General features: G+C 40.2%; 1 protein-coding gene across 1 annotated transcript; it reads left to right on the forward strand.

Annotated features, from left to right (window-relative positions):
• Positions 1-1,259: 1,259 nt before the first annotated feature.
• pkp2 (plakophilin 2) lies at positions 1,260-25,072 on the forward strand. The gene is made up of 14 exons (XM_084050020.1): positions 1,260-1,575; positions 4,746-4,816; positions 6,086-6,503; positions 7,225-7,546; positions 8,165-8,303; positions 9,972-10,179; positions 12,347-12,524; positions 15,002-15,119; positions 15,732-15,893; positions 17,404-17,580; positions 18,390-18,543; positions 19,958-20,150; positions 20,690-20,777; positions 21,232-25,072. Exons 1-14 carry the CDS (start codon positions 1,386-1,388, stop codon positions 21,298-21,300), a joined length of 2,487 nt encoding a protein of 828 aa, XP_083906146.1. The 5' UTR covers positions 1,260-1,385; the 3' UTR covers positions 21,301-25,072.
• Positions 25,073-25,392: the final 320 nt, after the last annotated feature.

The following is a 25,392-nucleotide window of genomic DNA, read 5'->3' on the forward strand; positions in this document are numbered from 1 at the left end:
GCTTATTTTGTTGTACAGACTGGCTGAATGCCATGTCAACAAATAAGACTCCATGGTCTAATTACAGCTGAAAGGGAAATGGCATGTCATTACAAGCAGACTAGCTATCTTTAGAAAAATGGTTTTAGCTGAGCCTAATAACCAGGACCTTTCTGTATATTTGCAATGTGTCTAGACAACATCTAGCTTAAAATGGAATTGTATTGTCCATACACTGTGGAAGCCAGGTGCAGCAGGTGACTTGTTTGTTATGACCCTTTAATGAATGTAGCTAACAACCACAGACTTTCCAATAGCCTAGTCTAAAACAGTTATTCTCAACCTTTTTAATTTGAAGGACCCCCAGTTCGGACCATTTATATATATATATATATGTATTTATTTTAATCTATAGGACCCTACTCTAAGCTATACAATCCTCAGTGTTTTCTTTTAACTCAGAGAGTATGGGTATTTGGTTCCATTTGTATAAAGTATTGGATGGATTTACAGACTCCTTAAGGACAAGGACCCCATTGAGAACCAGTGGCATGACCAGTGGTCTCTAAAGGGACCCCCAGGGGTCCTTGAGGCGGTTCCAGGGGGTTCCATTTGTACACTCTCAAATGAGATACAGTGTAGATTGCGATCAGCAAATAACCAAAAGTGGGTCCATCGCCACCCTAATGCATATCAAACATATATCAAGGGGTCCTTGGAATGAAACTTGTAGAGATTCACTGGTCTGAAATAAGCTCTGACAAATTGATTACATCTCACACACCATGTTGCAGGTGTAAAAGCCACAACTATTTCTGTGGAATCATGATACACACACCTGCCTGTAGAGACTGTAAACAGTTCTCTGTTTGTTTCCTGGAGGTGGGCAAGGAAGCTTATTTAAGGAAGGGTTGCCTACGTCATTTTATCTATCCAGCGATTCCAGCCGGCAGATTCGTCGCACTGGGCATGGCAAGCCTGAACCTATGAATGACAATCAAAGGTGGCAATCGTTCTGAAATAGTGTGTGTTCATGAGCTGGTCCAGCCTAGCCTCGCATCACCAGTCTTTCCACCTAGGTCCAGCCGGCCGGCTCCATTCACTGCCATGTATTTCATCGAACTTCGGGTGCGATCCCCGGCATCTGGCGCGTCCCTTCCTTAAATAATCTTCCTTGAAGGTGGGTGTCGCTCTCTTTCTTTGTGGCCCTTATGTGTAATGTGACACCACAGGTGACGCCTGGGCGTCAGGCCACACCCTCTGTGATGGTAGCTGTGCGTTGAACTAACGTCCCGTATGGTCGATACTCACCTGGATGTTGACATTAACTAAAACTGGACTTAAAAGCGATCGGACTCGCTTTTTTTACACCCTTTATATGAATCCACCACAGACTCCTTCGCACGATGAGTCTGGAGGGCTTGAGAATGGACGAGGTGTTCTTTAGGTCGTGTGTGGAGGACACCAGCCTGGCTCTACCTCGGGAGGAACACCTAATATCTCCCCAGTGGGTTCATTCAAACGAGCGCAGCTTGCGTGTCCAGCAGCAGGTCCAGCTCACACTGGCCCGCAGGGGGAAGAGAGCGGCGTCCAATGGTAATATCATTCATAGTAGCCATAGCCTCATCAATGATCATATGGATATTTTTTTCATATATATATATTTGTATTCATATTTTTCATATATATATAAAATATATGTGATATATATTTTGTATTTATATAGTTTTTTTAATTGATATTTTTCACATATATTTTTTATTTATATACATTTTTTTAATTAATATATGTATGTATATATATATGTATATATATATATATATATATATATATATTTTTTATTTTTTTATTTTTTTATGTCTCACTGTTTTGCTTTATATTCGTGGAAAGTGGTGGGTTTTCTTAAATAACATATAACATAACATCAGACAAAACATGTTGAACCAACAGACGAGTGTCGCCCTCAAGTGACATTTCTCAAATGGACTTATGGACCCTGCTTTATCATATTTCCACTGTACTGTATGTGTACCTACCAGTGGTGGAAAAAGTACTCACATTATTTACTTAGTATTGATACTTTACTAGTAAAAGTATCAATACTGCAATGTAGAAATTCTCTGTTACAAGTAAAAGTCTGGAATTCAAAATGTACTTGAGTAAAAGTACAAAAGTAGCTATTGTATCAAAATGTACTTTAAATACCAAAAAGTAGAAAGAACATTCAGGGCATACTTGCCAGTATTAGCCATAGATGGATACCACCGCAGGGTGGACCATGGCAGGAGGCTCGGAAACCTATATAAGGGGATGAATGGCCTATGCAGTCCCGACCTTTAGCGACCTATTCGACCCCAACCTTCCCATATATGGATATCCCTATAGATGGAGACAATCAACATCCCCAAGTCTGACATCAGAGAATCTCTCCTAGATGGCTATACATGGAGATACCTAACATACCTAGCTCTGACATCAGAGAACCCCTCCTGGAACTCCATATATGGAGATAACCGAAACGTCCAGGACTGACATCATAGATAGTCCCATATTTGGGCATAACTGACATAGCCCGCTTCATATATGGATATGCCTGACACTACCAGACATCACCGTAGTGACATCCTCGGGATTCCTTGGTTAATTGAGTTCATCAGCGACACCGAGCGACAATGACTCTTTCCAGAGAGATAAGCATCAGACAATTCATCAGTAACTAGTTTTCACAGCCTAAGCATATATCGGCTTTACCTACTTCTTGGATAAATATCATAGCGGCTTTCGGATCTGGTTAAAGAATCAGCCGATTATCAGTTTCACATACTCATTATGCAGAACGTCTTCAGAGGTTTTCAAATGTATAAAATGTTTAGCAATCTTTTGAAAATAGCAGATCTACAAGAGTATTGTGAGCTTGTAGATCGGCTATTTTCGAATATGTATATATACTGTATATATAATATTTAGGGCTGAAGTGGTTAATGTATGTTTTGTAACAATTATCAAAATCTACAAAGTAACTAATAGGCCTAACTTAAATAATTGTAGTGGCGAAAAGTATAATGTTTGCCTCTAAGATGTAGTGAAGTGGAAGTAAAAGTACAGAAAATTGGAAAAACTCCAGTAAAGTAAAAATACCTTTAAAAAAGGACTGTACTTTAGTAAATGTACTTAGTAACTTTACACCACTGCTACTGCCACCATGGAAATGCAACGTACAGTAACAGTAGCCTATCTATGATCTGAGCCACCTGAACCCGACTTATACTTTGTTGTATGACGGCGTGGCTCGCCCGAAAATAGCCGATCTATAGCCTGAAAACTCACACAAATTAAGCAAGAATGTGTAAATACAACACAAATACAGTAGTGGAAGTGTGGAATGCGGGTCACGCAGATCTCAGGTCCAACAGGTTTTAGTAACCTAGGCTATCATCCTTTAGCTTGCTTTTGAAGTTGAACTTAAAAGTTGAAGTTAAACTTTGATGTTTAGCCTTCATGGAACTTAATCTCTTAATTCTCTTAATCTTCCTATTCTCAATAGGAAGCAGATATAGGCCTAGGCTAATCAATTTATATTTTAGTTCTGGAGAAGTGGGCAATAAGGTTTCAAATTAGAGCATATTATATTAGCCCCCAGAGAGTTACATGACAGTGTAGATCTGCTAGCTTACTTTTGCTATTTAAAAGAGAATTTACAAAATGTTGCCCCAAAGTTGATTTATTTCATTTTATAATCTAGTCTGATGGTCTCATCGTGTTGTATGATTTAGGATCACAGGATAAGACAAACCTGAGAAGACTAAGTTACATTTGTCACAATGTGACATGACAAGAGTAACATTGTGTTTAAACTAGCCACAGAAAATGCCATTTTTCTTTAATTTGGAATGAAATTGAGAAAACGTTATCGAAGTGTACTTTTTGTGTGTAGCTACTCTTATTGGAATGAACCTATAAGTGAATGAAACCAATTCATTGTTAAACTCCCAACAACACTGGCTTATGCACTGCAGAAGAGCAGCTTGCAAATGACCTCATGAATCCTACACAACTACTGCCTACACAGTCTACACAACACTAAACAATAGGTTTTGTGGTGGTCAAGCGTTAGGCTACCCTATACTGGTTTGTCTGGTTCTATTGTTAGGAGTTCAGTGGTAACAGTATACACTGGGAATAGACTGCTGTCCAAAATTATGAAAAGGTTGTGATGAGCCCAAAGGGCTATGATGCTTATTTTTTTGCATATGACAATAGTGTGTGTTCATGTTTTTTAAATACACTGTAACTACTTTGTCATTGTTGGTACCCATTTTGAATACAACCAAAGCATGCAAAGTGAATGCCATGTTCTTACAACTCACTGACTGTACACAACTAGGGGTGCAACAATTAATCAAACTAATTCATTTATAGAAAAAATAATAATAATAATAATTGATTAGTAATCAATCCCTATTTGGGGCATGTCATTGTAGGTGAAAAGTAATTAAAAAAGTGAAAACAGCTACAACATCTACAAACTTACTGTTCAATGCAACACATTCACTATTGTTGCGGGACACCATTGTGCGACAATGTATAAAATAGGGCTTAAATGGATAATTGATTTGTTGATATATACATATATTAAAGAAAACCCACTTCTCGATTATTCGATTAATTAAACAATTATTAATTGAATCGTTATGAAAATAAGTTACAGCCCTATCGAGGACCATATATTAAATGTGCCGTAATGAAATTGCATTATTGTCTTTCAGGGAGCATCCATTTACAGAAAAGCACATTTCAAAGCCCAGATTCCAGAAATGGAGCTTTACTAAACATGAAGGTAAGGCACACACGCAAAATACAATGATATCCATAATGTCAACAGTATTATCAGTACAATAACCACACCCTACAGTGTTAATGAGGAATATAATACACTGATGACAGTACGATACAGTATCCGTTCAGAATGTCAGAAGTCAGAGTACATCTGAGTCAGTATATCCGACTACCCGTACAGTGTTGTTGTCACATTAGTAAGTATCCCTACGGTATTGTCCTGGTGTTACTACAGAGTTATTTGTCTATTGACTGAGCAGAGTAACTATAGTATAATATAAGACTTACATTTTACTCTACTGAAAAATACACCACGTCCTGACAATAACCTTCACATCAAAGATGTTTAGTTTCCCAGTTTGTGGCACTAACCTGCACAATATAGTGTTCCAAATGTGAATATTAATCATCATTTAGTCTGAGTATTATAGTCGTTAGATATTAACCACTTGAACAAAGCATCCCTATTCTGGGGCGAACATTTGGTGAAACTAGCAGATCTACAAGCTCACAATGTGTCACAACGCAATCCATTGTGAGCTTGTAGATCCGCGAAGAGATTTGGTATAGAGGGAAAAAGGTAAGGGGCCTTGTATACATACAGCTTTGGGGAACCTCAGCACTAATATCAATATTTGGTGTGATTTAGGATCAGAGGATAAGACAGGCCTGCATAGCATTTTCAGAACACTAATTTGAATGTTGCATGCCATCCTGGTATTTTGAATGTAGCCATTTGGGTGTGTTTCACACTGAGCCCTGAAGGTAAGAAGGGTTTTGCATAACAAATGAATCATTTTAAGCAAACAGTACACTAGATCTTGGATGATGTGTGCCAATGTTGGTTGGTGCTATCACTGCATATTGTTTCTGTGGGGCAGAAGGAAATGCATTAAAAAAAAGTATCCAGTTATTATTTAGACTATTTAGGCTATTGTTAACACTTTTCACTGGTTAAATATTTATAAAACCCACAGACATACCTGTCCACATTCAACCTGGCCTCCCTATTTTGAGCATGTCAGTTGAAAATGTAAAAATAATACTGTCAATACTGTTACAAATAAAGGTCTGGTAATCAAAATATACCAGAGTAAAAAAAAATAGAAAATTTCTGCCTATAATGACACCCAAAATATACTGCCTATTTGCCCATACTGATGTCAAAAAGTCAAACAACGTCCTATATCTGTTGGGCTCTAATAATATTGCCAAGTTATCTTACAGTTATTGTACGTATTATTGTATTTATGTACACTGCTCTCCGTAGGTGCATTTTCCCTCTTATTCTCAGACCCAGGTGAATGGAATGGGCTTCAGCGAGCGCTCTCGCTCCAGCGGCCACTTACGAAGACCGTCCCGGAGGGTGGAGGTGTCTCCCAGCCCCAGCCCTGAGCTCCCTCGCAGTGCCATGCACGCCTGCGCTGGCCCCTTGCGCTTTGGCACCTACACCCTTCCTGGTCCCGCTCAACCCAGGAGGATGGGTGCCATGCTGGAGCGCTCGTACGGGTCTGCCAATCCCCAACGTCGCTACGCTTTCTCTGAGGTGCCGCGCGGCTCGCGGGTGCTCGCCTCGACTTACGACCCCAACAACACCAGCACGCCCAGGCATGGCGGGCATGTGTCTGCCCGCGCCACCCGCAACCAGTACAACCAGTCATTCAATCAGACACTGGGTTCTCACCAAGGTTATTATTATTATTTAGCTTTTTCCTTGGTTTTTATTTTGTTTTTACTTTTTGTTTTCAATTACAGTTTAGTTTTGATAACATTTTAAAACGGGTTTGCTAGTTTAGTTCTTATTTTTTTAAAGGGCTCAGTTTTTGTTTAGTTTTTTGTCGGTTTCAGTTTTCTTGTAATAATGAGTAGTCACGAGCAAGATTCAAAAAGGTCAGAAAAATAGCAACAAAAAAAAAAGTTCGCAATTGCTCATTGTGAGCTTGTAGATAGGCTATTTTAGCTATTTTTGAAGAAAAATATTTAATATCCACCAAAAATGCTTTTGTGTGAATATTGGCAAAGACTAAAACTAAAACTATATTGGCAAAAACATTTCTCTGTGATTTTAGTTTTCATTCATTTTGTAAACACACAATACAGTTACAGCTAGTTTTTCTTTTCTTTTGCCAAGTTTTTTTCAATTCTAGTTTCTGCTATTTCGTTAGTGTTAGTTAACTGTAATAATCCATCAAAACCGGGAAAGCATCGGTGTAATTTTAGATCTTTGCGTTGGCTATTCAAAAATAGCAGATGTACAAGCTCACAGCGCGTCACTTCGTGCCCCACTGCGAGCTTGTACATCTGCTATTTTTGAACATTTTTGAAAAAAAGTGTTGAGAACTACTGATTTAGAGGGCATTTGTAGAATCAGCCTCAGGTCTTAATAGTATAAGCCTGGTTCTCACCCAGTGTTCTCAGAAAGCGCGCTGCAGCCCGGCAGCCCTGGCGGCTCGCCGCCGACTCGCCATCGCACCGCCGCCCTCAGGAGGGCGTCGACCAGCGTGAGGAGACAAGCTGCGGCGTACGGGACCCAGGGTGCTGCCGGCCAGCGAGACCAAGCCCTGGCCTGGCTGGCTCAGATGAGGAGGGAGGGGGCCAGCCAGGGGCCGAGGTTAGCGAGGAATGATTCGTACTCGTCGCCCTCCATGGTCAGCATGGAGGTGGACATGAGCAGGAAGATAGAGGATGAGGTTCCCCTTCAGCACATCCAGATTCAGGATGCTACCGCACTGTAAGCTACCATATTCTGGTCGTGTGTGTGTGTGTGCGTGTGTGTGCGTGTGTGTGCATGGGGGTCAATGTGTTAACGTGCTTGTGTCTGACTGTCTACTTGTGTTGTGTGTGTGCATATCATATATAAAAAAAAATCTATTTTCAACCTATCTTCGTATAATTGCTCATTATAAGGTGGTAGTATTTCTGTCTACTCACTCTGTGTCTCAGAGGAGGGCTGTGGACAGTTAAGAAACTTGCCTACCAGTGACATCATTGGTAGGCAGGTTTGGTCATTTCAAGCAAAAAAAAAGAATGCAAGAACAATGGCTTCTATGTCAGCATGCTTGCTAGCTTTTCCAGGAAGAGAAAGGCTGTAGTCTCTAAAATCATCTTGGAGTCATTATTAGGCAGGTTCCTGTCCACAGCCCACCAATGAGGTGCAGAGTGAGTAGACAGAAATTGGTACCATCTTATGATGACCATTATAAGTACAGATACTCAAAAGTGTACTTAAGTTAAGTACAGTACTCAAGTAAATGTACTTAGTTACTGTCCACCACTGCCCATCCATCTATGAATCCGTAAAGTATTCACTCATCCTCTCTCCTTCCTCTGTCCCTTTGTCTCCTGGCAGGAGGTCAGAGGTCAAGGCTCCTGAGTTGACGTTAGAGCGGGCTGTAAACCTGCTGACTCAGGAGGATGAGGACGTGCTGGTGTCTGCAGCCAGCTTCATTCAGAAACAGTGTTTCAACAGCGCAGAGGCCAAGAAGATGGTGAGCTAAACCACTGGTTCTCAATGTCTGGTCCGGGGCCTACCACAGGGGTCCCAATGGACCCTTATGGGTCTGTAACTCTGAAGGCCATTATACAGCAGGAGTGATAAATACGCCTTGTTATAATCACTCTCAGTGTGCATATACTCATAACACAAACAGACGTTTTAATTGCACACAATAAACGCTCCCAGTCTGTACACTGGTGAGCTTGTGCTATTTTAGCAAAACGACAAAAAAAAAGTGTCTTGTGGGGGTCTTAAATACATATCAATTTGGGAGTCCTTTACATGGAAAAAGTAACCCCTGCGCTAAACTGTCCTCGCTTCTACACACTGCTGTTGACCTAATGTCACTCACATGTTCAACCAAATCAATGTTTTTACTGCACTGACACCAGAGGATCGCTATGCCGGATTGGTCCTTGAAACTGTACAGTTGGACTCACACAAGTGTAATGTTTGACAGAGCAGCTTCACTCAGTGTTTCGGCAGACAGTTCCTCATCTATTAACCACTATTTCTATTTAATTGTCAAAGACTTTCACATTTCTGACAACATTTGATGTACCACAATATTCTCTTTAGGCAAATCAGATATGATTGAGAGTATAATATTCTTTCCAATTTGATCTATTCTGTTATGAAGCCAGGTTTATTTATAGTAACTAATTAGCTTCAATGGCACTGGGCCACAATGTAATAAAGTGAATTTTCTGGAATATACTGTAACTTTCAGTCATGACGCACAAATGGAGTCAAAGAAGAGTCAGGCTTAACACATTCAATTCGGGAACGCATCTGTGTCATTTTAGATTTATTTGGCTATTCAAAAATAGCAGATATACAAGCCTATGAGCTTGTAAATCTGCTATTTTTGAAAAATCTTGAACATTTTTGCAAATCTTTGAATATATATTTTTTTAAAGCGAACATTTGTAACTCAAATCTTTGCTTCTGGGGTTCCCTGGAACAAAACATTTTGAGATGGGGGTCTGCGGCCAAATACATAAAAAAAAACGAATATGTTTTCTAAATCCTACAGTATGTTGCTACATCAGTGGTGCTCTAACTTTTCCATGTCAAGGACCCCCAAAATTATGTTTTTGGCCGTGGTCCCCCAAAATATGTTGTTCCAGGGACGCCCAGAAGCATCAGAGTAAAAAAATGTTCGCTTCAAAACAACTTGATATATATTCAAAGATTTGCACAAATTTGAGATCTCTGTATCTTGTGGAGGAGTGTAATATTCCTTGTGTGTGTGTGTCTCTCTTTGGGCTGAAATCCTGTAATCCACTGGCAATCATATCACTTTTTATTGCTTTGAAGCTGTGTTCATGACATTTTATGACCTTTATGGCTTAACTTCCTGTCTCTCAATCTGTCTTATCTCTTTATATCTCTTTGCCTCCATCACCCACTCTGTCCCTCTTTCTATCTCTTGTTTCCTCTCTGTCGGTCTGTCTCTCTTTCACCCTGTTTTCTCTCTTTCTGTCTCTTGCTCTCTCCATCAATGTCTGTCTCTTTCCCGTCTTTATCTTTATCCTCTTCTCTTCTCTTCTCTTCTCTTCTCTTCTCTTCTCTTCTCTTCTCTTCTCTTCTCTTCTCTTCTCTTCTCTTCTCTTCTCTTCTCTTCTCTTCTCTTCTCTTCTCTCCTCTTCCCCTTCAGGTATTTTACCTGCATGGTATCCCTAAGCTGCTCTCGGTGCTGCAGAGTGACATTGAGGAGGGACAGAGGGCCGCAGCGGGAGCCCTGAGGAACATCGTCTACCAGAGCAACGAGAACAAGATGGAGGTGAAGGACAACGAGGGCGTGGCCACCATCCTCGTCGCGCTGAAGGGCAGCCGTGATGTAGACACCAGACGCCAACTCACCGGTCAGTCTTGTGTTGTGAAGGGTGTTGACGAAACCTATTGCATTACAGATGGTTTCTGTTTCTGTTTGTTTTTGTCTGTGTCGCCCCTGGTACCCCCTGACTCCATGACATGTTCTCCAAACACCATGAGGTCAGGTGTGTGGTGACTTGTGTGAAACACAGTAACACACACAATAAACATTGGGTATTTGTCACTGTACATTTGCATATACATCAAATTTGACCTCTTTACCCATCCTTAATTATTTAGGAGCAGTCCTATTAACCCATTCAATCCGGGAACGCATCTACAAATGTCTTCTAAATCCTAACAGTTTTTCCTTTAAAAATATGTATATATTCAAAGATTTGCACAAACTCTGTGCCCCGCTATGAGCTTGTATATCTGTGATTTTTGAATAGCCAAAGTATAAAATAACGGCTATAACTCTCTACCCATTCAGCTATGGCCACCTAGTGGAGGGAACTGGGGCTTGCCATGGTTCCATAGCAGTAAAGTCAGCATTATGATCTGTAGTCCCCCCTCCACTTTTGTTGTGGGAGACAAAAAAAAACCTGTCATTCCTCCATTATGTAGACAAGATGAACCAATCAACCACATTCTGCATTCAACAAGAAAACCATACAGCCCATACATTATGTAATGGAGGACACATTTCCATATATACTGCAGGTACCTGTTTGGATTACTGCTCAGATTTAAACAGTTTCAGGTGAACGAGTCCCACTGAGGTTGGAATGTAGGTCATGTAACACTTGTTTATAAAGTAGTAGTGCCTCAGGCCAACCGTGGGAGAGCAGAGGATTAAGGTGCATAATGTTGTATACCTCATAGTTGCTGCTGTACCTGCAAATCACATGGGCCGTGTCACGAAATCTGCCTAGAAATAAATGGTGCATCATTCCTAGATTCCATACTGTGGCAGTTGTCATCTCTTCATTCTTTCCTCTCATACTTATTGTATCTCTCTCTCTTCTCTCTATCTCTCTCTCTTCTCTCTATCTCTCTCTCTCTCACACACGCACACACGCACGCACGCACACACACACACACACACACACACACACACACACACACACACACACACACACACACACACACACACACACACACACACACACACACACACACACACACACACACACACTCCAATAAAACCGCCCAGAACCAGCAGGGAAGTGGGTTCAGTTCTTGAGCAAACTGAGAGGGGTTGAATGCTATAGTTAAGATCTTTACAGCCTTAAGGTATAGTGTCTTGTGTCTGTGCTTGTATTGGCCTGTAAGCCTAGCTCTCTCAGCAGTTCTTTACACTTCGTATACGCGCTACTGTGTCTAAGAGCTTTGAAGTGTCCAGTTTCTTCCAAGGCCGGGTTTGTAAGATGAAGCTGTGGGTTAAATTAGCGTGTTTTGTTTTGCACATGTACACCATGTAAGCACTATGATGATGACCTCAGGTGGTTGGATCTTTGCCACTGGTGCTGCATTCTCTCCCTAACCTCTCTGTCCGGGCATTGTCCACTGTACTGTCCAATAAAGCAGAGTTAATCTTTAAAAAATGTAGGCATACCATTTTACTTGGCTTTTATTGCAGAGCCTCTTCTTTCATGACCTTGTGATGGAACAGTCTCAATAAGGAAAAGGAAAACACTATAATACATTTATTACAGAACCGTAGAAACTAATTCCTGAATGAGCTAGCCTCTACTAGAAGCTATTAAGTTTGATGCAAATGTATATATAATGAATATGACCCCCTGTCATGGACTCCCCCATTTATTTATGTATTATTTTCCTTCTTAATGTTACTGTATGTTGTTTTTTGGAACGTGTTATCTAAGTGTTAATTGTACTTTTTATGGTATACCTGTTTATTTTATGTTTTTTTATTTTTTTTATTTATGGTATTCCTAGTTTAAATTTAAACTAGGAAATGATATGGATCTCAGGGAGGGAAGCCAGTCGTGGATGGTGATATTTGTCACACAACAAGTAGTGAGTAACAATTGGGGAAATGGCATAAGTACTAAATTGGGAGGGGGAGGGAAAAGGGAAAGAAACAAATATTGTAGAGGAAAAAAAAGAATGAACATTGGCCATAAAAAGGAACGGTAAAAAATGCAAGTGGGAATGTATTTGTCATATTAAAGCTCTCCACTGTTCTCTCAGGTGTGTTATGGAACCTGTCATCTCATGATCTTCTGAAGGAGCACCTGTCCAGGGAGGCACTACCTGTCCTCACCAGCTCTGTCCTGGTGCCCTGCTCCGGCATCTCCGAGGGAGAGAACCCTAAAGACGATCTGCTGGCCGACCCCGACGTTTTCCACAACACCACAGGCTGTCTGAGGTACAGGATACTTGGTTGTGAGTGACATGGGATGTGTGAGGTATAGGGACAGTGACTTGGGCCAATTGTTGAAGCTTTACGATAAGGGCTCACTGATAAGGATTCCTGTTTAAGAGATTGGCTTTCAGTTCTGGTCCAGGGGACGCTGTAGGGAGTGCAAAACCAGTTAGTTTTACATTCACCAGGTGTCCCAGTTAGGTGTCCCTGATTAGACATGAGAACCAGCAGATTTCTGGGTCCACACCTTGAGTCGAAATGCACTGCATCACAGAACATTTTCCCAGTACTTTGTTATATTGTAGTTACAGCGTGTGTGTGTGTGTGTGTGTGTGTGTGTGTGTGTGTGTGTGTGTGTGTGTGTGTGTGTGTGTGTGTGTGTGTGTGTGTGTGTGTGTGTGTGTGTGTGTGTGTGTGTGTGTGTGTGTGTGTGTGTGTGCGCGCAAACACACACTGTTGTATAAAATTACAGCCCATGTTTAGACACTTTCCATTATAAGGCTGGCATAATGTGAACAAAGAATTGAGCTATTAAAATCCATAACAGTGTGGGCACTGGAGGTAGTAATTTTCTCCTGGTTAATTATAGCTCTCTATGCAGTCAGACTGCGTTAGGAGTGAACAATCTCCCACCATTGTGTTAGTTTTAAAATGCCCTTGTCAGAATCCTGTTGGAGTGCATAATTTGCCATTTAGGAGATACAGAAACCCTCAATAGAGCCCCTGCAGTATGTCAGGCTTCTGGAATGCAAATAAACATGATTAGAATGTCCAGTGTAGTCTGTGACATCCTGCTGATGCTGTGACTTAGATTACAGGTCTGTGACAGCTTGATAATAAGCCCCCTGGAAATAATCATATAATAATGTCCATCATTTCCATATTACCATGGAATTCATGCAAAAGGGCTTTCCGTACCAAAAAGGATGTTCCAAGTATAAATGAAGTGAAAATTATTGTAATTGTGGAGGAAGGAAAGCCAAACGGCACTGACAGTGATTTCAGACTTCAAGTATTTTTTTCCTATAATATCTGAGATTATTTGAATGTCTTGCACCCTGACAAAAGTGGAATGAACACTGAAGAACCTGCTTTTGTCAGGATTCAGGAAGGCAGTCATTTTGTCATTATGGTTTGAGAGGATGTATCATGTTGTTGACCCCCAGTGAGGCCATTTTGTTTGTTTGGAACACACAAGCAGGAGGAGTAAATGGTCTCCTAGCAACACGGCCAACTGAAAACAATGAAAAACTAAATAATTCATACGCGTACCTCGTTCTCTTTGTCTCTATCTTTTTTTAATCGCTTTCTTTCCTTCTCTCTCACTGTCTCTCGGCTGGCTCACTGTCTTTTTCTCCTCTCTGTTTCTCTCACTCTGTCTCCCTCCTTTATTCTCTATCTTTCTGCTCTCCCTCCCCCATCCTCCCTCTGTCCCCACATGTCCCTCTATCAATCAGAATCAACTTTATTGTCACATCACAGTTTACAGGTGAAGAAGTGAGTTAAAACAAATATTCAGAGTGCACTCCAGAGATATAGAGGAAAACACAGGGTAGAAACAGGTCAAATAATCAAAAAGATACATATCGTTGCTGTCGGGCAGAAACCTCTTATCTCCATATTTTAACTTTTTGCGTTTTTTCGTAAATGAATGCCCTACTTGACCATACTACATTGTCACACAAAGGTATCAAAAGTAGCAGATCCTCAAGCTCGAAGCGACCCGTTTTGAGCTTGTAGATCTGCTACTTATGCTACTTTTGAATTTGAATCCTGAAAAGGAACAGTTCTTTTGGACATACAAAGGTTCCACCTGCCAGAGACGATATGTAGTAGCATGTATGTACATGATGTTTAGAACAATAGCATCATATGCAGATGTGTACATAACATGCCTCCACCCCCGCAAACCCCCCCCCCCCCCCCCCCCCCCCCCCCTACAGTTGGCGTTCAAGATTTTTTAAAAATGTTCAAAAATAGCAGATGTGCAAGCTCGCAGCACGGCACAAAGTGACATGCTGTGTGAGCTTGTATATCTGCTATTTATTTTATAGCCAACACTAAAATGCTTTGCCGGTTTTAACGGGTTAACCCTCCTGATTCAAGGGAACTATTTAAAATGCAATTGTCATCACATGAAAGATGTTACAGTAATTCATGAACATGTATTATTTATTAGCCTGCAATTTGTATAATTCAATAGTAGCGTGTGCCATGTGGGTTGTTAATGGGTAAAAGCCTCCAGAGTCTTCTAAGTCTGCCCTGTAATTATAATCATATAAATTAAATAGGAGTGCTTGTTATAACTATCACACCATTGTTGATTGGTGTTATGATTGTTAATAACAGTAAATACTTTAGGGGGCTAATCCGTGTTAGCTTATAAGGTTAGGATGGCAGGTTTACTGGCTGATCACTATGATTTAATGAGAATAAATAACCAAATCATTTCTAGTGATTTTGATCGTGTTGTTTTCCAGAAACGTAAGCTCAGCTGGTCCAGATGGCAGGAAAGCCATGAGAGAATGTGATAATCTAATAGACTGTCTGGTCTACTACATCAGACGGACCATCGCTGACTACAAACCAGATGATAAGGTACATTTATAACACGCTTCAAGGGAGAGTTTTCTCTGTACGCTTGAAACCCACCAAAACAAGTATCGCTCACGCTCTTTATTGTGGATGGAAGTTTTTTCCGCGACTGTTCTCGCCAAACCTGGTCACAGCGGGACGTATGATCAATGCGCTTCAATGAGAATGCGCACAGATTATTTTTTCTTTTCGCACAGAGCGGGAAGTAGATCTGGAGTAGATTTACTTTGTTTCATCTCATCTCACACTCCTCAAACTCAATAATTAAACCTTTGCTGTTTGCAGTATGGTGTTGCATGGAGTTTTTTTTTGTATTTATATATTTTTCTCATTTTGCATCCATTGTAGTTAGTAGTTAGTTTTAGTTTTTTATTTATGCTATTTAAATTGTTTCTGTGTCTGAAATCTATTGTGTGAGAAGCAACTCCATCTGTTTACCCCTGTGCCATGTACGGCTATTTATTTCGCATGCACACAAAATTGTCTTTATTTGAAACATAACACTCATTTCTAATGACTTTATTATTCTAAATGAAGGTCAACAAAAATTACAATTACTACTTGAGATAAATTACTATTGTCTCCTCTTAAGTCATTCCTTTGTCTCCTCTCCAGTCTATAGAGAACTGTGTGTGTATACTACACAACCTGTCCTATCAGATTGAGGCAGAGCTTCCCCAGAAATACTTAACTGACCTGGGACAGTCCCGACAGAGCCTGGCCCCCAGGACCAAGAACGCAGGCTGCTTCAGCCAGCGCAGTGCTAAAATCACAGAGGTACAGTACCCGTTCACATTCAAGGCTTTGATTGATTGATTGATTGATTGATTGATTGATTGATTGATTGATTGATTGAATACTTTATTAGTCAGAAACTTGAACAGCACAGAGGTACAGTAAGACATTTTGGCTAAAAGGATAACACATACAAATCCTGGGGACTTGTTTCCATTGTGGTCCTATGTGTTAGATTCATCAACATTGCATAGAATATTAACACACTAATACATGTCATCAACAATTACAAACAACTATTATGTATAAAGGAGAAAAAGGAAAAACGGCGGCAGTGAATGACCCCTCCTATCAGTGGAAATTAAAATCTACGTCCCCTTGTTGTCTTCTGATAGGTCTTCTGATTCAGGCCAGTTTTGAAAGAAACCAGTTATTCACATCCTTTATTGGACGATGTCAGGGCATTTCACATTGTGGTGGCAGAGTAGTAGAATGAGAATGTTCCCATGTTTGTTCTAAATTTGGGGGTTAGCAGATCGTGGTCGCTCCCTCTAGTGTTGTGGCTGTGGGTGTCACTCACTCTGGAGAAGTAGGGCACTGAGGGCACTGTCCCTTTGAGTATCTTAAAGCAGCACTACTAACTTTTTAACAACTATCATATTATGCCCCACAAAATTATAAAGTTACATGTTTAAGCAATAACAATCATCCTTCCATACATTTATAGACTCAGGGGGTCCCTGCTAGGGGCTTGACTGTATTACTATGTGTAGTTGAGACAACGAATTTCATCCTGGCATTTGCCAAGGCACCAAAGCAGAACTGGCAGTTAAAGCGAAGAGTGGCCAATCACGTCGTCGGACATGCTTGCAGAGACTCTTGGGTAATGAAGTCAAAGACGTTGGCTGCCATGTTATTTGTGTGCAAAGTGGCCACTGATACCCCAAACTACATAGTGCTGCTTTAAATACCGATCCCATTGATAATTGCTTAACCCTGGCGTCTACCCCGAGCCATCCCAAACTAGTCTGTTGGAATTATGGTTACCGGGATTATATTATTATGGTGGGTCATGGGCTTAAGTCTCATAGTCATGTAAATACAACAAGCAAATCGTAAAGGAAACACATTAAACACAGTAAACACAGCGCATGACACAGCACATTCAAGACATCATTAAATACATACTGTATGTCAGAAGGGAAATGGCTGGAGCACATGGATCTGATGAAGGACTTCAGTCCTTATGTTTTCTCCTATTAAACTGTATTTAAAAAAAAGATTAAGATGGTCCATGTGCTCCAACCGTTTCCCTTTTGATGCTCTTGTGGTCCCTGTCTGAGAGGCACCTGTTCTCACCCTGAAAGTGGGTTTTAGCGTGTGAACTTTCTCAAGCACATTTACATAATGTCCTAAAGTGGTGTATGATTGTAAAGTGCACAGACCTGCCAAGAAAAGCAACGCCTTTTTTATTATCATGATGTAATATCTGATCCTAATGACTGCAATCACTGCATGACTAAACCCCCCATAACCTGCTGCTGGTTTATAGAATGTGGAGCGCCAGCTCCCCCTGCTGGAGGAGAGGTCCAACCCCTGTGGCATAGAGTGGGTGTGGAGCCCCATCACGGTGAGGATGTACCTGTCCCTGATGGCCTGCAGCGTCCGCCACTGTACCCAGGAGGCCGCGGTAGGAGCCCTGCAGAACATCACCGCTGGCAACGGAAGGGTAGGACGAACCGACGGATATTTCATTGTGTGACAAAATGACAAACACAGCCAGGGTTGCCAGATCTGCTTATTATAATTTCCCCGCAAGATTGCATTTGAAAATAGCCGATCTACAAGCTCACAACGCGTCGCGATGCGACGCGTTGTGAGCTTGTAGATCTGCTATTTTCAAATAGCTGATGTATATGTTAAAGTGCCCATGTGGCCCATAGTCGCTTCTTTTGGGCTGGTTTTCCTAGACCTGGTTGCTTGTTTCTCTCACAGAATATGGCAACACTGAACACAGCCAATCTACAAGCATACAACGTGTCACATCGTGGCATGTTGTGAGCTTGCAGATCTGCTATTTTTTAAATAAAAGTTAAAACAATTGAGACTTTAAATGAGATTGTTAAATTATGATATTATTACACATAAATATCAAACATATCAGACAGTCTGCATTTCCCAAAAAGAAATGCATGTATTAAATTCAGGTACAGATAGAAAGATGGACAGACAAAGGCAGATGTTGACCAAACTCAAGTTTAATTTTGCTTTTGCTTGACTTGCATTGGTTTTTGCATTTTACATCGGTTTTAGTTTACATTGGTGCAGTTTGTTTGGGTTTAGTTTATTTGTGTAACGGTAAACAATAAAAGTACTTTGAAGAGAATCAATTGCCATATTGCATTTGCATTTGAATGCATTTGAAATGGGTATTTCAGTACTCGAATACCTCTCCTTTCGTCACAACACAAAACATTTCACCTACTGTGCTTGTGTGTGTGTGTGTGTGTGTGCGTGTGTGTGTGTGTGTGTGGTTAGGTGACTGAGGCCATTGCTCACACCATAGTACAGCGAGAGAATGGACTTCAGCAGGTGAAGAAGATGTTACAACAGGGAGAGAGTGACGTTAGGAGGATGTCCGTGTCGCTGCTGAAGAACCTGTCACGCTACAGGGAGCTACACGCTGACATTGGTGAGTATTCTTTATAAAATGGATACCTGTGCATTACCTGCGTCAGTGATTCTCAACCTTTGTAGTGTCAAGGACCCCCAGTTTGATATTGTCGCTGTCGGGCAAAAACCTCTATTCTCTATTTTTCAACTTTTATTTATTTTTGAATAAATCAGTGGTATTGAAGACCCTTTACGTCTGTGTGTGGGTTTTACAAATATTGAACCAATGAAAAGTATTTAAAAAAGCGTCTCTGACTAAACCTCCTAACTCCATTAGATCCTCAAACTTTCGGACAAACCAGCTAACTCCAACTTGTGGAGTTAGGTGGTTTGTCCCCCATTGATTAGACGTTACCACATTAATGGTCAACAACCTCCTAACTCCACTTGAGCTGTATTTGGGTAAAGGGATGATAATATAAGGACACATTCAAGTATCTGACAATGTATAGAGTCACCATAGCGACTTTGATGAGGCAGTATTGTGTTGTTCTAAAAACATGTTTTTGTTTTTGTTTCCCTGAAAAGTTAATATTTTGGACATAGCTGGTTTCTGCCCAACAGCAGAGATGTGCATTAGGCCACCAACCCTATTTTTAAAAAAAATCTCTGTAACACCATTCTACACTGTAAAACTATCTCTGAGAGGGTACAAATGGAACTAAAATGGATTTGCACCCTCTCAGACGAGTTGCAGACGTGTAAAAGGATCCATTTGGTTCCTAACTATCAATCATTTGAATCGGTGTCCTACATCTACTTTCCATTTTGTGAGGAAAATATTTCACAATTTATTCTTACATTTTTTAATCTTACACACCAGTATATCAGTTCAGTATATATCAGTATATTACAAACAAAAGCAAAATGATGAATTATCACCACCGTACATCAACCTCTAAAGCAGTGGTAGGCAACAGGCGGCCCCTGGGCCACCAGCAATAATATTCGGCCAGGCAAATTATTTTGTGAAGAATTTATAATGTCTGACAGTCCCTCATATAGGCTATAATGTCCAAATAGGGAATCTACCCCCACCTGAAGAATGCTTATTATATTTTTTGTCCATGTTTCGAGTGAATGACAGGCAGGTGTTTCACATGCCTGAAACAATACACAGTTTCTCTCTGTGTCTAAGAATAGAACCTTGAGTATGACTGTCTGTCTCCAGATACTAAATGAAGTAAATGTTCTGCACACAATGCTTACTCAAGAATGTATATCTACATCTTTAACATTTAATTACATCCACCTGTTCTGTCAGTATTCAGTTATATCACACTTTAAATAGCAATATAGTTAGTATTGTAACAAAGGCAGTCTGTTGCAAGTTTCAGTTCTTAAATGATCTATTGATTATGTTCTTGCCTACCATATAATGGCTTAGAACTTCTTCTTTTTTTTACTTACTTGCCGATGTCCCTGCTCTTAAGTCAAACAGGTGTTGCCAGAACTGGTGGGGATGCTGCCAAACTCAGACACGGGAACCGACCTCCCCACAGAGGTGACGATGTCGCTGTGCCACATCCTGGTCAACCTGAGCCAGAATGACACCGTGAACGTCAAGGCCATCGTCAACCACGCAGCCCTCCCCAAGATAATCAACATCAGCACCAAGGACAGCGGGTCAGTCAATTTATCTCTGAGCGTTAACCGTTGAACTCTCTCTTCTCAGTATATAGTCTCCACCAAATCTCTTGGTGTGAACTCTGCACATCTTTATAGTTATAGAGCTCGGTGTGAACGGCCCTTAAGAGTTAAATTGCCAAATATATAATATGCAAGGGATAATTGACGGCGAGCCAAGAAATAAACCAGGGTGATTAAATCCAGACACTATAGCAGAGGGATTTAATCATCCTGAAGGGGTTTATTTCTCAACAATGACCGGCTCACCGTCAATTATCCCACTTATTGCACGTCTACTTAATAAATAAATTAATAAATTGACCCAAAAGTAACAACAAAACTAAGCATTTCCTTGCTTACGGTAATGAAAGTATTCCATTCATTTATGCCAGGTGCGGCTGTCCGTTTTAGGGATTGACCAATCAGAATCAAGCATTCAACCAAGCCGTGTAATAAAGTCGATTGATGAGAATTTGAGTCAGGATTATATTATGTTGATTTGATGATATATTAGAACATTTCTTCTTCCGTTTTAGCTATGGTCCAACGAGGGCAGGTCAAGCAGCTTGCATCTTACTGCACAGCATGTGGAGTCATACTGAACTACATGGAGCCTATAGGAAGGTTAGCTCTCCTACACATGCACACACACACACACACACACACACACACACACACACACACACACACACACACACACACACACACACACACACACACACACACACTGTTTTGTAAAACTATGGACCTCGTACTATTTTTGCTATTTGTCATACAACAAAATATACTGTAGGTCTTCAAGTGATTAAGAAAATGTCCGTCCCTATACTTTGCCAACTCTACTTTACCATTACACCAAATCTCTTCACCGATAATAGCCGATCTACAAGCTTACAACATGTCACATCTGCCAATTTTGACCAATGTAGCCCCTAATAGGGATTCTATAGGGTTCATGTGGTTAAAATATCTAGTCTTGTGAATTCATAGAAACACATTCAAAAGAAAAGATTGAAAGATGCAATCTCTGCTTGGTCCTCGCTGTTTGTCATCTCATCTCATCGCTCTCCCTCCACAGGCCGGCTACAGGAAATCAGATTTCATCAACACTCGGTCCACCAAGGCGGTGAATTCATCCCGCGACTAAGCAACAGGGAGACACACGCAAGTCTGAGGCTCCAGCCTATTTGTCAACGTTTACACTTAAGGTCCAACATCACTCAATGCACTGTTCTCGTCAACGCAGCGCGTCCGTGTAGTTGCAACTCACAAGCTATGCATTTCTAAAAAGGAATACTTTGACCTTTTGAAATGTTCTTGGTTATTTTTCAAAACCAGACATTTTTCACCTCGCAGGGACACATTTGTGGAGTTAACGTCTAAGGAGTTGTGGGGGAGAACAGAAGTGACAGCGGTAAAAATGTCACCGAAGCATGTATGTAGCAGCTGATGAGCGATGGCTTCATGACAGCTTAGAGTTTGAGCTTAAAAAGTTGACAAACATGAAAACGGGAGTGAAATGCTAGAGCACACAGATCTATTCATCAATATACTGGGTGCATACAAACATCATCACCAGTTGAAGATTCATGTGATGAAGTATTTGCCTCTTTGAAATGGGCAAACATGTCAATTGAGATGTGTAATACGTTAATTCTCTGATCTTCAAGGAGGATGTTATGTTTCAATAGACAAAATGTAGATATAGTGCATGCATGGCAACGATGCAAGTATAAACATGTTATAGAAGACAAAAGTATGTGTAGAAATAATGTAGAGCAGTGGTTCCTAAAGTGAGGTCCAGGAACGCTCAGGGTCAAATGGACCTTTACAGGGTTTGTAACTCTGAAAGTTATGGGGGTCCTTGAAAATAAAAGGTTTGAGAACCACTGATGTAGAGTAAATATAGCGTATATACATGGGATTACACTGTACCTGCAGCACGTACAGGTTCATGCATTAGTAGACCATGGTTATGTATAGGATAATGATAATTGTTCAAAATTAACCCGGTAAACTACTAAAAATAGAAAGTCTAACCCCCTATAGAAATTGTCTGATAGAGAAATATAATGAACCGAAAATGTTGCAATGCCATGGTATGACTTTGGAACACAAACTGGTTTATGTTGGTGTTGTTTTTGCTACTTTATATTTTCCATACATTTTTTGTGTTTCAACTCCACTGAAACAAAACGGCGGCAGCTCGATAATTAAGACCAGTGGTGCTCAATTGTATTGTTATTTTTGTGCTGGGTTCTGACTTTGAGGTCAACTTGACATTCTGGTCCTCATGAGAAATGATTTGAGAATCACTGCTTTATTGTGTGCATCTCCAAGAAACTTGTTATGAATAGCACCAAAATGTCCTTTATCCCATTTCGACCTGGAACACCTAACGTTGTTACTGTATACCTTTTAATCTGGGAACACCTTTGTGTAACATTAGCGGTTGCTATATATATAGCAACATTTTATTGTTTTTTGAAATTTAGGAATTAAAATCGGAAGTATCTATGAAGGATGAAAGCTAACGAAGGAAAATAGTTCATGTTGATGAGCAATTATGTAATTTAATATTACAGTTAGGGATGGGAATCAAGAACCACAGTTGTTAGACAATCTGAATCATGAACTGAAAGAATGTACATTGTATGCCTTTGGTCTTATACATTCCTTTTATCAATGCTGGCATGTTTTTTTATGATATTTCTTTATTGCAAAACAATGACTTTGTGTACGACATGCCTATTCTAGGGTGAACATTCTGTGAAAGTGTTGCTAAGACAGGAATCACCAGGAATCACCAATGGTTAAGATGTTTAAATGTTATTAGGCAGACCTGAATGCCCTTATTCTACTGTTACGACTCAGAGATAATATAACAATTAAAATAATTTTCCTCACTTAAAACTTATCAGGAATCAATGAGGGAATCAAGAACGAATCGGACCGATAAGCAGAATCGCTAATGCCACTGGTATCAATAGAATCTTAGCAATTCCCATTCCTAATTACAGTCAAGTATTACATCATAGTTAACGTGTGTATATGCACTCTAACTTATAGGTGATTAACATTCTCAAAATGACATACTACTGCGCTTTACTAGCTGTTAATCATAACTAATACTAATGTGAATGTGATAATTACAGAAGCCCATTTCCGCCACCGAGTACAAACACATTTTTTACTTGCAATTGCCCATCTCACAATTGTGAGGAAAACAACTCTGAATTCTGACATATAAAGCAAGAATTGAAAGCAGAAAACCCACAATTACAAGCCTTTTTATTTGTATTCAGTGGCAGAAATGGGCTTCCATGGATAACTGACTTGTCGATACAATAAGTGACTCTTTTGCTTGATATTATGACAACTTACTGCTGTAATGCACAAAAACAACACTTTGGCTTTTGAGTTGATTGGTTTACTGATATGAATAAACAGTTTTTCAGTAATGTTCTCATCTTGGTAAATTCAGTGAAGGAGTAAATTAAACACCTGAGTCAAAAAGCAACTGCTCAGATACCTTATCTAACTGTAAACCGGTAGAGGGCTCAACTACATTGATGTTTTCCCCAATAAAACATCAATATGACGCTTTAGCAATGATATAAGAGATGGCAATCTTTACTTTTATCAGTGACATTTATCAGCCGCTGGGACGTGTTTTAAGAAATAGTATTAATATAATAATAATAATAATATGATTAACAACATACTAGTAGTAGTTGTTGTATTTCAAACAAGCCTAGCATCAGCTTTTGAGAGAGCTTCAATTGTTCACAGAAAACCCTTTTAGAGCAATGATTTACAGTACATCAAAATGGACAATAATTATAAACTATGTTCTAAGACCCACAGGGATTCATTTAAGCCCGAACACCTTATCCACACAATTATATTTGGTACAGAACGACATGTTAACACATTTGGTTTCCATGTGGAGTGGACCAGTGCCTCGTGCAGTGCTGCTTGTCTCACACATTTCCTCATTTTGTCATACCTTTCATATATCTTATCAAAGGGCACAGCCAGTCTGTGTTGAGAGCTATGAAGCTTGCCTGGGGCAGTGGAAGCGAGCTGCACTGCGGTACTGCTGCAGGGGAGACCAACAGGGGGGCTGGGCGCCCATCAACATCACCCCTCCTGTACAGGGCTGAAGCAAAAGACAGATAGAGAGAGAGAGCGAGAGAGAGAGGGAGGGGTTAGTTTAACTTTAACCCTTTATTCTTAGTAAAACGGACTTGAGTTACAACAGTACTTGGACCGCTTGTTTCCGTCTACACCAAATCTCTTTGCCAAAAATAGTCGATCTACAATCTCATTTTTTTGGGAAACATTCCCCCCCAGAATAGGGACGCTGGGGCTCAAGTGGTTAAAGGACCAAACACATCAAGCACTATAACTATAAAAATATAGTTTAAAATGTTGTTCTTCTGTCTTTGTTCCAAAAAAAATAATAATGTGTTCTTCTAACATTGGTGGATGGCAGAGTTCACACCACAACTAGAATAAAGACAAAAGTGAACAGTATAGTTATAGTTGTCGTTAGAGTTATAGTGATTGGTGTGAACTGTGAACGGAACTTACTTATCGTCAGTCTTCATTTAACTCTGAGAGTGCTCATTATGCAGAATGGCCCATTTCGCATTTATATGATTGCATTGTACTGTAATTAGCCATTAATTAATGTGTTCAATGTTGTAACTGGTGGGGCTGTAGGCTACAAATATAACCGAATGGACCTGTGTGTTAGCGTATTATGTACACTGCATCTGTTTATTAACTATCAAGGTGAACGTGTGAGCTTGTTTCACTCACAAAGCACAATTAATTTGTTTTTGTAACTCAGGGGCATCAAAAATGAGTGTCTCTCCCTCAGTGTAATACCGATAATTAAATAAATAAATGTTGTAGAATGGCTATTTTCGGTTGAGATTTGGTGTAGAGGGAAAGAAAGGAGCGGACCGAGTATAGAGCCCTGGGGGACCCCGGTAAACTAACTATATATGGTTTAAGTGGTTAAGTTAAATGTCAAATATTGCAACACATTGGTCCAGTGTCCTCTAATAAAGGAGAGCTCACTCTCAATGCCAGAGATGGAGAGAGAGAGAGAGAGGAAATATGAGAGACAGAGTTAATATGACGCAAGGCATTGAGCACACTGCATGCATACATGGACGTGTCTAAAACAGGATATTGCTATCTCAGAAATCCATGTCAGCTAATTTTT

This window comes from Gymnoscopelus microlampas, assembly GCF_963454915.1.
Source record: "Gymnoscopelus microlampas genome assembly, chromosome: 23".
NCBI classification, from domain to species: Eukaryota; Metazoa; Chordata; class Actinopteri; order Myctophiformes; family Myctophidae; genus Gymnoscopelus; species Gymnoscopelus microlampas.